Below are 14,266 nucleotides of genomic sequence, written 5' to 3'. Positions count from 1 at the left end.
GATTCCTAACAGACCGGGGATTAATCGTGTCCTTCAATCACCGCCACCAAGTTACAAGAACTTTGTGATGAACTACAATATGCAGTAACATGAACAAGGAGTTACCCGAACTCTTTGGCATGCTAAAAGTCTGCTGAGATTGAGATCAAGAAAGAGCACCAAGTGTTGATGGTCAACAAGACCACCAGCTTCAAGAAACAGGGCAAGTCTAAGGGAAAATTCAAGAAGGGTGGCAAGAAAGCTGCCACGCCTCCTATGAAACCTAAGAACGGCCCTAAGCCCGATGCTCGAGTGCTATTACCGCAAGGAGAAGGGACACCGGAAGCGTAATTGCTCCAAGTATTCGGCTGATCTGAAGAGCGGCCTTGTCAAGAAGAAGAAAGAAGGTATATCCGATATACATGTTATAGATGTTTATCTCACTCGGTTCTCGTTCTAGTACCCGGGTATTTGATACCGGTTCGGTTGCTCATATTTGTAACTCGAAACAGGAACTAAAGAATAAACGAAGACTACCGAAAGATGAAGTGACGATGCGCGTTGGAAATGGATCCAAAGTCGATGTGATCGCTGTCGGCACACTTCCTCTACATCTACCTTCGGGATTAGTTTTAAGCCTAAATAATTGTTATTTTGTACCCGCGTTGAGCATGAACATTATATCCGGATCTTGTTTAATGCAAGACGGTTATTCATTCAAGTCCGAGAATAATGGTTGTTCTATTTTTATGAATAATATCTTTTATGGTCGAGCACCACAAAAGAATGGCTTATTTCGTTAGATCTCGATAGTAGTAATACGCATATACATAACATTGATGCTAAGCGAATTAAATTGAATGATAATTCTACTTATATGTGGCACTCGTCGTCTTGGTCATATTGGAGTGAAACGCATGAAGAAACTCCATACCGATGGATTACTTGAATCACTTGACTTTGAGTCACTTGATAGATGCGAAGCATGTCCGATGGGAAAAATGACTAAGACTCCATTTTCTCGGTATGATGGAGCGAGCTACCGACTTATTGGAAATCATACATACCGATGTGTGCGGACCAATGAGTGTAGCATCGCGCGGTGGTTATCGTTATGTTCTAACCTTCACAGATGATCTGAGTAGATATGGGTATATCTATTTCATGAAACATAAATCCGAAACTTTCGAGAAGTTTAAGGAATTCCAAAGTGAAGTAGAAAATCAACGTAACAAGAAGATTAAATTTCTACGATCTGATCGTGGAGGAGAATATCTGAGTTATGAGTTTGGCATGCATTTAAAGAAATGCGGAATACTTTCACAATTGACACCGCCGGGAACACCTCAACGTAACGGTGTGTCCGAACGTCGTAATCGAACTCTCTTAGATATGGTTCGTTCTATGATGTCTCTTACCGATTTGCCGTTATCATTTTGGAGTTATGCATTAGAGACAGCCGCATTCACTTTAAATAGAGCACCATCAAAATCCGTAGAAACGACACCGTATGAATTATGGTTTAATAAGAAACCTAAGCCGTCGTTCTCGAAAGTTTGGGGTTGCGAAGCCTATGTAAAGAAGTTACAACCGGACAAGCTAGAACCCAAAGCGGAGAAATGCGTCTTCATAGGATACCCTAAGGAAACTATAGGGTATACTTTCTATCACAAATCCGAAGGCAAAATCTTTGTTGCTAAGAACGGAACCTTTCTTGAGAAAGAATTTCTCACTAAAGAAGTGACTGGAAGAAAAGTAGAACTCGATGAGATTAATGAATCTATACTCGTTGATCAGAGTAGCGCAGTACCGGAAGTTGTACCTGTACCGCCTACACCGGCAACAGAGGAAGCTAATGATAATGATCATGAAACTTCAAACGAGGAAACTACTGAACCTCGCAGATCGACAAGGGAACGTGCCACTCCTGATTGGTATGATCCTTGTCTAAATGTCATGATTGTGGATAACAATGATGAGGACCCCGCGACGTATGAAGAAGCGATGATGAGCCCGGATTCCAACAAATGGCAAGAAGCCATGAAATCCGAAATGGGATCCATGTATGATAACAAAGTATGGACTTTGGTAGACTTACCCGATAGCCGAAAGGCCGTCGAGAATAAATGGATCTTCAAGAGAAAAACAGATGCCGATGGTAATATTACCGTCTATAAAGCTCGACTTGTCGCAAAGGGTTTCCGACAAATTCAAGGAGTTGACTACGATGAGACTTTCTCACCCGTAGCGAAGCTAAAATCTGTGAGGATTTTGTTAGCAATAGCTGCATTTTTCGATTATGAGATTTGGCGGATGGATGTCAAAACGGCGTTCCTTAATGGAGACATTGAGGAAGAGTTGTATATGGTACAACCCAAAGGTTTTGTCGATCCTAAAAATGCCGACAAAGTATGCAAACTTCAGCGTTCAATCTATGGACCGAAGCAAGCATCAAGAAGTTGGAACCGACGCTTTGATAAGGTGATCAAAGACTTCGGGTTTATACAAGTGTCATGGAGAGGCCTCGTATTTACAAGAAAGTGAGTGGGAGCTCCGTAGCATTCCCGATATTATATGTAGATGACATATTATTGATTGGGAATGATATAGAACTATTAAGCAGTGTAAAAGGTTATTTGAATAACAATTTTTCAATGAAAGACCTTGGTGAAGCATCGTATATATTAGGCATCAAGATTTATAGAGATAGATCAAGACGCCTAATAGGGCTATCACAGAGTACATATCCGGACAAGATTCTAAAGAAGTTTAGAATGGACGAAAGTAAGAAAGGGTTCTTACCTATGTTACTGTGCAAGGTATTGAGTAAGACTCAAGGACCGGCTACGGCAGAAGAAAGAGAAAGGATGAGTAATATCCCCTATGCCTCGGCAGTAGGATCTATCATGTATGCCATGCTATGTACTAGACCGGATATAGCACATGCTGTTAGTTTGACTAGCAGATATCAAAGTGATCCAGGAATGGAACACTGGACAGCGGTCAAGAATATCCTAAAGTACTTGAAAAGAACTAAGGATATGTTTCTTTGTTATGGAGGTGACCAAGAGCTCGTTGTAAACGGTTACACCGATGCAAGTTGGAACACTGATCCTGATGACTCTAAGTCACAATCTGGGTACGTGTTTATATTGAATGGTGCCGCAAGTAAGCCGGGCAAGCTCGAAGCAAGTGCACGGTGGCGAAGTCTTCAACAGTAATCGTAGTACATAGCGGCTTCGCAGGCTTCATCGAAGCGGTATGGATGAAGAGGTTCATTGTAGAGCTCGGTGTGGTTCCTAGTGCATTGGACCCATTAATCATTTACCGTGATAACATGGGTGCCATCGCCAATGCACAAGAGCCAAGGTCACACAAGAGGCCGAAGCATATCAAGCTGCGTTACCACTCGATTCGCGAGTACATCGAAGATGGAGAAGTAAAGATTTGCAAAGTACACACCGATCCGAATGTAGCGGATCCGTTGACTAAAGCTCTCCCTAGGGCTAAGCATGACCAACACCAGAATGCCATGGGTGTTAGGTATATTACAATGTAATCTAGATTATTGACTCTAGTGCAAGTGGGAGATCGAAGGAGATATGCCCTAGAGGCAATAATAAAGTGGTTATTATTTATATCTTTATGTTTATGATAAATGTTTATATATCATGCTATAATTGTATTAACCGAAACATTAGTACATGTGTGATATGTAGACAAACAAGAAGTCCCTAGTATGCCTCTTAAACTAGCTTGTTGATTAATGGATGATTAGTTTCATAATCATGAACATTGGATGTTATTAATAACAAGGTTATGTCATTGTATGAATGATATAATGGACACACCCAATTAAGCGTAGCATAAGATCTCGTCATTAAGTTATTTGCTATAAGCTTTCGATACATAGTTACCTAGTCCTTATGACCATGAGATCATGTAAATCACTTATACCGGAAAGGTACTTTGATTACATCAAACGCCACCGCGTAAATGGGTGGTTATAAAGGTGGGATTAAGTATCCGGAAAGTATGAGTTGAGGCATATGGATCAACAAGTGGGATTTGTCCATCCCGATGACGGATAGATATACTCGGGCCCTCTCGGTGGAATGTCGTCTAATGTCTTGCAAGCATATGAATAAGTTCATAAGAGACCACATACCACAAGTACGAGTAAAGAGTACTTGTCAGAGACGAGGTTGAACAAGGTATGGAGTGATACCGAAGATCAAACCTCGGACAAGTAAAATATCGCGTGACAAAAGGAATTGGTATTGTATGTGAATGGTTCATTCGATCACTAAGTCATCGTTGAATATGTGGGAGCCATTATGGATCTCCAGCATCCCGCTATTGGTTATTGGTCGGAGTGAGTACTCAACCATGTCCGCATAGTTCACGAACCGTAGGGTGACACACTTAAAGTTGGATGTTGAAATGGTAGTACTTGAATATGGAATGGAGTTCGAATATTTGTTCGGAGTCCCGGATGAGATCCCGGACATCACGAGGAGTTCCGGAATGGTCCGGAGAATAAGATTCATATATAGGATGTCATTTTATGTGAATTAAAATGTCGCGGAAGGTTCTATGGAAGGTTCTAGAAGGTTCTAGAAAAGTCCGGAAGAAACCACCAAGGAAGGTGGAGTCCACATGGGACTCCACCTCCATGGCCGGCCAACCCTAGTGGGGGAGGAGTCCCAAGTGGACTCCCCTTAGGGGGCCGGCCACCCCCCATATGGGAGGTGGAACTCCCACCTTTGGTGGGAGTCCTAGCTTGGCTAGGTTTCCCCTCCCTTTGGAAGGTTTTTGGTTCGGGTCTTATTCGAAGACTTGGAGACCAACTCTTGGGGATCCACCTATATAATGAGGGTCCAACGGAGGGGGCCGGCCACCCTAAGACCACAACCTAGCCGCCCCCCTTGAGTGGCCGGCCACCCCCTCCCAAACCCTAGCCGCCCCCCTCTCCTCCATAGCTCCCGCGTGCTTTAGCGAAGCTCCGCCGGAGTTCTCCACCGCCACCGACACCACGCCGTCGTGCCGTCGGATTCAAGAGGAGCTACTACTTCCGCTGCCCCCCGGAACGGGAGGTGGACGTCGTCTTCATCAACAACCGAACGTGTGACCGAGTACGGAGGTGCTGCCCGTTCGTGGCGCCGGAACCGATCGTGATCAAGATCTTCTACGCGCTTTGCAAGCGGCAAGTGAACGTCTACCGCAGCAACAAGAGCCTCATCTTGTAGGCTTTGGAATCTCTTCAAGGGTGAGACTCGATACCCCCTCGTTGCTACCGTCTTCTAGATTGCATCTTGGCTTGGATTGCGTGTTCGCGGTAGGAAATTTTTTGTTTTCTATGCAACGTTATCCTACAAATATATCTTGGGCTCTCGAACCTTCTTATTCTTCGGGTAGTGGGCCTTCATTAAACCCCGGGCACCATCTTTGGCAGGCCCATTTGGGATGCCTATGTCAGCAGAGACACGTATTGCGTACTCATCTCCATCGCCCCGAAGTATTCTCTTGCCACCTATTTCGACTCGGGGAGTGCGAAAAAGAAGAACTACGCCAGAATAAGGGGTGTGCTAGATGATGCTCTCGAGGGCTAATTCAAAAAGGAAGGCGCCTTCAAAGAAAAGGCGGAATGTTTCAGGGATGATGGTAAACACAAGTTCAAGCACGTGTTCGAGTTCCCCTGTGTCAAGCAGCCGGAAAACAAGCACTCTGGAGGCCTTCTTTGTCATGCATCACCTAAAAGGGTTTGTCCGGGATAGCCGTGAACTTGTTGCTGCCATCTCGCTCTCCGAGGATGGGCCGAAAAGTTGGCGCGGATCAACGATGATGACCTCAGAGAAGACTTCCATGATACCCAGGTCAAGTTATCACATATCATCATTCAAGACGTCATCACAGGGGGAGGGCCCTTCAACCAGGGTAGAGCGTTATGCAAGAGGGACATCGAACACCGCCTCAAAGCGCGAGTGTGACACGAGGACGTGGATTACGAAAGATCCGTACAAGCCGTTCCCGGAGCCCCGCGAGCCTTGACTTAGTGTGTGATAAACTCTAAGTACTAGCTATCTTCATCGGTTAGTTTGTATATATATCGATGGACGTCGTCTTTTGTGTGGGTCGTAATTAAACTCTAAGTACTATGTTCATTGGTTTATGTGTATCGGTGGACGTCGTCTTGTGTGTGCGCGTCGCAAACTTATTGTTGCCGTGCTCAACTTTACTATATACTTTGCTCTAATATTTATCAACATATATATATGCATGATGTACTAATATGATATACTAATATGCCTTGTCAATAGAGATGCCGACATACGTTCTGTACAAGGGTCGGGTTCCAGGTGTCTACGAGGAGTGGCAGGACTGTCTCGAACAGGTGCACAAGTTCAGCGGAAACAGCTACAAGGGATACACGACTAGAGAGGATGCGGTAGCACGGTGGAGGGCAAACGTGGGGAAGAAGAAGAACCGGCTGAAGTTCTTGGTCCCCCTCTTACTCACCGCTACCGCGGTTGTACTCTACTTTATTTTAGTCTAGGTGGCCGGTGACGATGCATGTGTATGCGACGAGATGAACACATGTATGTGTATGCGACGATGAACACATTTCTACTTGTGTAATAATTTGGATCTAAATGATGTAATGATGAAGATTTGTGTGTCTCATGTCATTTGTGTGTCATTTCTGACTATTTCTGTTATTTCTGGAATGTGCTATGTATTTCCTGTATATACCTGTATATTTCCTGTCAAATACCAAGTATATATTACAGAAATGGAAAAATTTCGAAAATCCAAAAATTAACATTCTGTGGCGCATTTATACTAGTGCGCCATAAAAGTTTATAAACATTCTGTGGCGCATGCAGGCTCTAGTGCGCCACAAAAGCTAGCGCCAGATTCTGTGGCACATGTGCCTTGGTGCGCCACAGAATTATCTAACAGTATTAAGATTCTGTGGCGCACCGCCGCACATGCGCCACATAATTCCCAACTTCTGTGGCGCACCCAGTGCTGCGCCACAGAATTTTAATACTAGTCGTGTGGCAACTGTGGCGACAGCCTGGTGCGCCACATAATTGCAAATGGTGCGCCACAGTTAGGGCTTTTTCCACTAGTGTTAGTACGGTGAAATAGTTTGACCAGAGGGTCAGTCTGTGGTTTTTCTTTCACAAATAGATTATTTTTGTCAAAATCGCCGTTGTTCTTTCACCCTGCGATTCGACTTCATTCTTTTCAATAGTTGGCCTTATAGCAGCAATGTGAGGGCCGGTAAGTTGTTTTACATGCATACAAATTAGGTCTCATTTAGTCCTCAACCTATAGATTCTAGTATACATGAACCCATATCTTGTCTGTGGTTATACCAATAAGTAAACCTCATCCATTAGCGCATCTCAGATTGGTTTGTTTTTTGTTCCAGTAAGTAAAATCTTAAAAAATGTGCTAGCTTTTTTCTATTGTTATGTTCATAAATAGTTTGTTTTTTGTTCCAGTAAGTAAAGTCTTAAAAATTTGCTATCTTTTTTTCTGTTGATATATTTATAAGTTTTTTTTCTCAATTTTACTGCTTTTGGCACATAAGTCTTTTTTTTCCGACTCCGCTTTCAAGTGAAAGGATATATTTGTGCAAAAAGCCCAAGGCATGAGGCTGACAGGAACAAACCATTGTTCATAACTTCATATTGATATAAAGATTGAAACATTTTAGATTGTAACTTTGCAATATCATAAGAAAAAGGACACAGGTTGTGCATCTATGAGACTACTACTAAGAGTAGTGGATGATATTATCTGTTGCCTCCTTCTGTCGCTGCATTCTAGAATTGTTAACTGCATAGGACTTACCAATTCAAGTTGGGGAATTCATTACGGACGTATTATATTGTTTGCTTTCCTTTGCTCTTCCTGTGTGTTCTGGTTTTTGCTAGCGTGCTTATTTTTATACAAGTTCTAAAAGAAGTGGTATGGCAAGCATTTTGACCATTTGAAATCATGGAACATTGCTGACCCAATATGTTCACCACAAGAGAACCATAGTTCCAGAGTAATATCACTGGCTTTTGAATGATGAACTAATGATTATTCTGCTTTGCTTCTCAAGATAGTATGGTATGCCATACTACCTTTTAACTGGATGTTGTTCTTTTAAATTGCCATGGTGACTTTAGTCATTGCTCAAGACTAGGAATACTTTTTTGCCCAGATTTTGGGTACAACTAATCCTTGAGGGTAAACAATATTGATATCATCTTGGCTCAGTTTTCAGTTGTTGAACTGTGCTGTGCTCAAACTTATTTTGTAATTTCTGTGGAAAAGTAGTTGTGACAAGTTGACGCCCTGTTGGAAAACCATATTATGATCTAACTAACACTAAATAATCAAACTAAAATAGTAAACTTACCACACAGTTGGATTTAATTTTTCAATTTTTTCTGCTAACCATACATCAAATTCATTTTTTCCGAAGTATTTCAAAAACAGTTAGACGATTGGCAATATAATAATCAACTGCAATGCCAAACGGAGCCACCATCCTTCGGTCTATTTGTATTTTGTTCAGATTTGGGGCATGAATCCTGATTTGACTGTGCAAACAAGGCTATGAGTGTTTGATATTGTTTGTTGGTCTGCTATAAATATATGACACTTTTCTACAAAATTCATATGCGTGTATGAATTTAGTGCCCATTCAATATAATCTAGGTACATATATCTTTCATCTATATGTTTTATGCTACTGGAAAGACTATACTGCTAACCTTAAAGACAGAATTAAATATAAAAAATATTGTGTATTTCTCTGATCTCTGCTTGCTTGGTCTGATAGTCAGCCTGTCTCTTTCCTGGCATTTTCTAATCTGATGCCCATAGGCTGATAGTGATAGCGCTAGGAATCAGTCCACCATTCCAAGCACGTGGTTTGAAAAACTGTACTCTGTCCCCACTTCCCTAAGTTTTTAACTATTGACAGGAATAAAATGGAACTGCAATGCACCTATAACAGTTCTAAGGTTAGTTTTTGTCCACACTAAATTCCTTTCTATCTTGTCTACCCAATCCAAGGGAGCGGCGTTTTGGCTCCCGGGAGCATTTGCTCCCGATTTTTTCGAAAAATTAAAACAAATCGAAAACTTGTCAAAAAATTCCGGAATAAATCATGCATGTACCTGACCATGGCACGCACCACCGTATAAAATTTCGTTGCAAAATGTCATTGTATGCGTCCTGGACAAAAATGACAAATTTCTGACATGAAATGAGATCCAAAAATATGAATCTCAGATCTGGAAATTTGTCATTTTTGCCCAGGACGCATACGATGACATTTCGCAGCGACATTTCACAAGGTGGTGCGTGCCATGGTCAGGTACGTGCATGATTTTTTTCAGAATTTTTTGAAAAGTTTTGAAAAACAAAATTTGCTCCCCAAAAATCCGGGAGCAAATGCTCCCGGGAGCCAAAATGAATTTCCGCCCAATCTATGGCCTTGACTGTAAGCATGCCTCTCTTCATCATTAGTTTGTTCTTGATAATTACCTCCACCGCCTTCACGGACATGACATCGATGTCAAATCAGGCCCACACTGGCCCGGCCGGGCCCTCACAGACCCGTAAAGTCCCCACGGCCATGCTGCAGCGAGGCCGGCCGCAGCACCGCCGCCACCCAACCATTGCCGCTGTGCCTTCTCTGCCTCCAGGGAGCATCACCGACGTGCCAGGAGTAGTCAACCCGTCCAACCCATATGGTCCCCAATCTGGGCCCTGATCTGGGCCGAACCAACCCACCCTAGCACCTCCGCCTACGTTGCTCTACCGCCGACGACGGCACCGCCTCTCCTTCTCCCACCCGACGCGCGGGAATCACGCCGCCTCGCCGAACCGCCGCCGGCCGAAGAGCACCACCCGGCCGCACCTACCCCGCGCAGGCGCAACACTGAGAGGGAAAAGGTGAGGGGCCGGTGCCGCCGGTGCCGTCTGGGCCTTGCCCGGCGACGCACGCCGACGATGGCGGGGGAGAAGAGGAGGGGGGGCGCGGGACGAGGGGGACGGAGGCGCGGCCCCGTCGCCCGTGGGGGACGACGCGGTCGCGAGAGGTTTCTTTCGAGGGGAACACACGGGGCCATTCCAATGCATAATATCATATAGCAATATCATATTTTTATTACGTTTATTTATTATTAGTACAGTATCTATTTGGCATTAATTTTTTAATACTGCGTGCTACGGTAGGTACTGTATCTACTACTCTACTCTCTTATCTTTCATTGCACTGTCGCATCAGATTTTTGCATGCATTATACTATCTATGGTACTTCTATTGTGGGTAGTCTCAATGCCTATTTTGACCTTTCTTCGATGAAATGTGAAGAAAAAAAAAATCTGAAGTCAACTGGATCCCCCTCTTATACATTCGTGATATATATATTCGGAAGCCTCGTTTGCAATTCATCAGAGCACTATCACTACAATGGATTACATGCCCATGGTCGTGGCACTGGTTGTCACGGTATCATCCATAGCCATCATCCACCTCTTTACAAGAGCCAAGAGACCATGTCCGGCCAACCTGCCGCCGGGCTCCCTCGGTTTGCCGGTGATCGGCCAGAGCGTGGGCCTCTTGCGCGCCATGCGGGGCAGCACCGGCGACCGATGGGTACAGGACCGGGTGGACAGGTACGGGCCGGTCTCGAAGCTGTCGCTGTTCGGCACGCCGACGGTGCTCGTGGCTGGGCCGGCGGCCAACAAGCTCATGTTCTTCACCACCACTATGGCTTTGCGGCAGCCGCCATTTGTCCAACAGATACTGGGTGAGAAGAGCATCCTGGACCTCTACGGCGCCGACCACAAGCGGGTCCGCGGCGCCATGCTAGAGTTCCTCAGGCCGGACATGCTCAAGATGTATGTGGGGAAAATCCAAGGCGAGGTTCGCCGCCACATCGAAGAAAACTGGGTGGGCCGCACGACCGTGACAGTGATGCCACTGATGAAGCGGCTGACGTTCGACATCATTGCCGCGCTGCTCTTCGGTCTCGAGCGGGGCGCCACCCGGGACGCCCTCGCCGGCGACTTCGTCCGCATGACGAAGGGTATGGCGGCCATCCCGGTGAACCTGCCTTTCACGGCGTTCGGCCGGAGCATCAAGGCCAGCGGCAGAGCTCGCGGGGTGCTGCAGGGGATCACGCGGGAGAAGAAGGCCAACCAGCTGAAGCATGGCAACCAAGTGTCAAGAAACAACGACCTCATCACCTGCCTGCTCGGCCTGACCGGCGACAATGGCGAGAGGGTCCTGACCGACAAGGAGATCGTCGACAATTCCATGGTCGCCCTTATCGCAGGCTATGACACGTCGTCAATCTTATTGACGTTCATGGTCCGCCAACTCGCCAATGATCCGACCACCCTCGCCGCAATGGTCCACGGCAAGTAACCATGTATTTTACTTTATATTTACACCTCCCTGCATACGGTGGCTACCCATCCATAGTGATGTTGTTTCTTCCCTGACACAGAGCATGAGGAGATTGCGAAGAACAAGTCTGATGAAGAGGCTCTGACCTGGGAAGACCTGACGAAGATGAAATTAACATGGCGAGTAGCGCAGGAGACACTTCGCGTGGTCCCTCCAATCTTCGGCAGCTTCAGAAGAGCACTCGAGGACATCGAGTTCGACGGCTACTGCATCCCAAAAGGATGGCAGGTCATTCATAATTCTTACTCCTTGCAATCAACGTATTATCATCAACCCTATATAAGGAGAAACCTGAAGATGCCAATTAACTCATTCAGGTGTTCTGGACGGCCAACGTGACGCACATGGACGCGAGCATCTTCCCGGAGCCAGCTAAGTTTGACCCGTCCCGATTCGAGAACCAGTCGGCATCGGCAGCACCACCGTGCTCCTTCGTCGCCTTCGGCGGTGGCCCGAGGATATGTCCCGGGATGGAGTTAGTCAGGATCGAGACACTGGTGACCATGCACCACCTGGCGAGGCAGTTCAGATGGAAGCTATGCTCTAAGAAGAACACTTTCGTGAGGGACCCTATGCCATCGCCACTGCATGGCCTGCCCATCGAAATCGAGCACAAGATGTCTCCTTACTCATAACTGTCAGGACGACAGTCAGTTCCATTTTAGCATCAAGTTTGTGTAGAAGCTGCCACCTTTTAGTCTGGGTCTTTATCCAGCATTTACTATGGTGTTGCACATTGAATAAGGGCATCTCCAGCGGCCCGACGCATTTCACTTACCAAAAATGACCGGGTGTATTCTCTTACGTTGGGTCGTGGGTGTGAAATAGACTGAAAAAAGGGCAGTTTTCCGTTTGCATCCGGCGTGCCCTAGCAGCCCGATGTATTTTTTCCGTAAGTTTTTTCATAAACAATTTACATAGTGCGAAAAAATAAAATATGAAACATATGAAAAGCTCATGGTCTGCTGAAACCCTAACCCTAGCCTACGCCTCGTTATCGTTGAGCACCTGGGTCAGGTCGACGAGCTCGGGGATCACCCATGGCCAGTCGGGAACCAGTGGAGAAAATGCCGGTGTGACCGATGGTGGAGGTCACTAGTAGGTAAAACGTTATAGGGGCACGCTTATTGGCAGCGCACCTAGATGAACGCACGAAACAACTATTACTTGTCGCGGGCTGAAAGCATGCACACAACTGGTATGCTCATACTGGTAGCGCAGTGGAGAGTAGGGCACGCGACTACTAGGTGACCCCCGGGTGCACTTGCGTCGAGAAAGTTCCTACAGCGAGCGTCAATGGTGGCACTTACCGGTCGCATGTCCCTTTGTTCACCGGCTTCCAATATATTTGGCTGGTGGAGGGCGCATGCCTAAATACTAGTAGTGTGACTCGTTTAGGGCACATTACTACTAACCATGTATTATTAGTGTGCCTCATTTAGGGCACCCTACTACTAACAGAAGAAATATGGACCCCCTCTCCCTCTTAGATCCATATCGCTTTTGAGTTTTGTAAACAATAAAATAAAATGATAGATAATTTCAAAATAAGATCCTTTGTGATATCCATGTGTTATGTCATCTAATTTTAAGAAAAATAAACAAACATGAATTTTGAATTTTTTTTTACAAAATGGCGCCATGTTTTGTAAAAATGGCTCTAGATTTTGCATACGACCTTAGATGAAAAAAATATTAAAATGCATCTATGAAATTTTTTACATCCGATTTCAAAGGCCTATGGCCGTCAATTTTTTACATTCCTCAAAATCGAAAAGGAAAATAGAATTTTTTGAGGTTTTAGATTTATGAATTTTTTCATCTCTATCATTTCAAACTTCCCCTGCTCCTCTACATCTTGTCCACCTTATCCCCTCCTCCTCTTCCCCTTCTCCACCTTATGTCCTTCATCCTCTTCCACTTCTCCACCTTCTCCTGTCCTCCTCTTCCACTTTACCACCTTCTCCCTCAATATGACCGTACCTCCTCTCGGGCGATGGCGACCGCCTCCTCTCCGATGATGGCGACCACCTCCGACGCCCTGCTCCACCTCTGATGCCCTGCTCCGACACCCTGCTCCGCCGCCAGCGACGCTTGCTCTGACTCCCGGCTCCGCCACCATCAACACCTGCAACGGTGACCTGCTACTTTCCATCTCCTCTCATCAATGCCACAAGGAGGCGTCGGCGTGAAGGACTCGATTGCTTTCTTTTAGTTTTTATGATGGTTTTGTTTAAAATCACGTGGATTGTTGGGCACTGCTCCAAGATTTTTTTTAAAATTGCAAAAAAGCTTACTAGCAGCAGACCAGACAAGCGCACGCGACTAATACATTATTGGCAGCGAGCCGGGCATGCACGCGACTAGTACCTACCATACTAGTCGCATTCCGGGTACTAGTCAGGCCTTATCACTGGTGAGGTAATAGTCGCGGACTGTGATGTGGGTATACCCTATCGGGTACCCATTATTGGTATACCAGGTGCGGTTCTGTCGAAGGCCCATGAAGCCCATGGTGCAAGAAGCAGTCAAAGTCCAAGAAACTAGGCGTATCAATCAAGGAAAGCTCTAAGAAGGAAACTTCAATACGTAATACACTAGTTGAATGCCCGTGCGTTGCCACGGCAGTTCAAATTTATTTGTTGAATGCTATTTTAATCATAATGTATCTCCCCTCCCTTATGGGTTTCATTAGCATTTACTTGAGAAACTAAATTCCCTTACTTTTAGAAAAAAATATTATAAATTTTCACAATATAACGAAGAAGTAAACATGGTTTTATTTGTCACAATAAA

General features: G+C 45.2%; 1 protein-coding gene across 1 annotated transcript; it reads left to right on the top strand.

The window, feature by feature from the left end:
- The first annotated feature begins 10,432 nt into the window (after window positions 1-10,432).
- Window positions 10,433-12,191, top strand: LOC124654373 (cytochrome P450 716B1-like). The gene is made up of 3 exons (XM_047193382.1): window positions 10,433-11,420; window positions 11,511-11,698; window positions 11,788-12,191. Exons 1-3 carry the CDS (start codon window positions 10,469-10,471, stop codon window positions 12,103-12,105), a joined length of 1,458 nt encoding a protein of 485 aa, XP_047049338.1. The 5' UTR covers window positions 10,433-10,468; the 3' UTR covers window positions 12,106-12,191.
- Window positions 12,192-14,266: the final 2,075 nt, after the last annotated feature.

Source organism: Lolium rigidum, chromosome 5, assembly GCF_022539505.1.
Source record: "Lolium rigidum isolate FL_2022 chromosome 5, APGP_CSIRO_Lrig_0.1, whole genome shotgun sequence".
NCBI classification, from domain to species: Eukaryota; Viridiplantae; Streptophyta; class Magnoliopsida; order Poales; family Poaceae; genus Lolium; species Lolium rigidum.
The sequence above is the reverse complement of the archived record's forward strand: the minus strand, read 5'-3'. Positions and strand labels throughout refer to the sequence as shown.

Excerpts from the sequence above, each read along its gene's own strand:
- LOC124654373 (XM_047193382.1), top strand. The coding sequence starts at position 10,469 with ATGGATTACATGCCCATGGTCGTGGCACTGGTTGTCACGGTATCATCC. Across the intron at positions 11,421-11,510 it reads CCTCGCCGCAATGGTCCACG|AGCATGAGGAGATTGCGAAG; the intron begins GCAAGTAACCAT and ends TCCCTGACACAG. Across the intron at positions 11,699-11,787 it reads GCATCCCAAAAGGATGGCAG|GTGTTCTGGACGGCCAACGT; the intron begins GTCATTCATAAT and ends TAACTCATTCAG.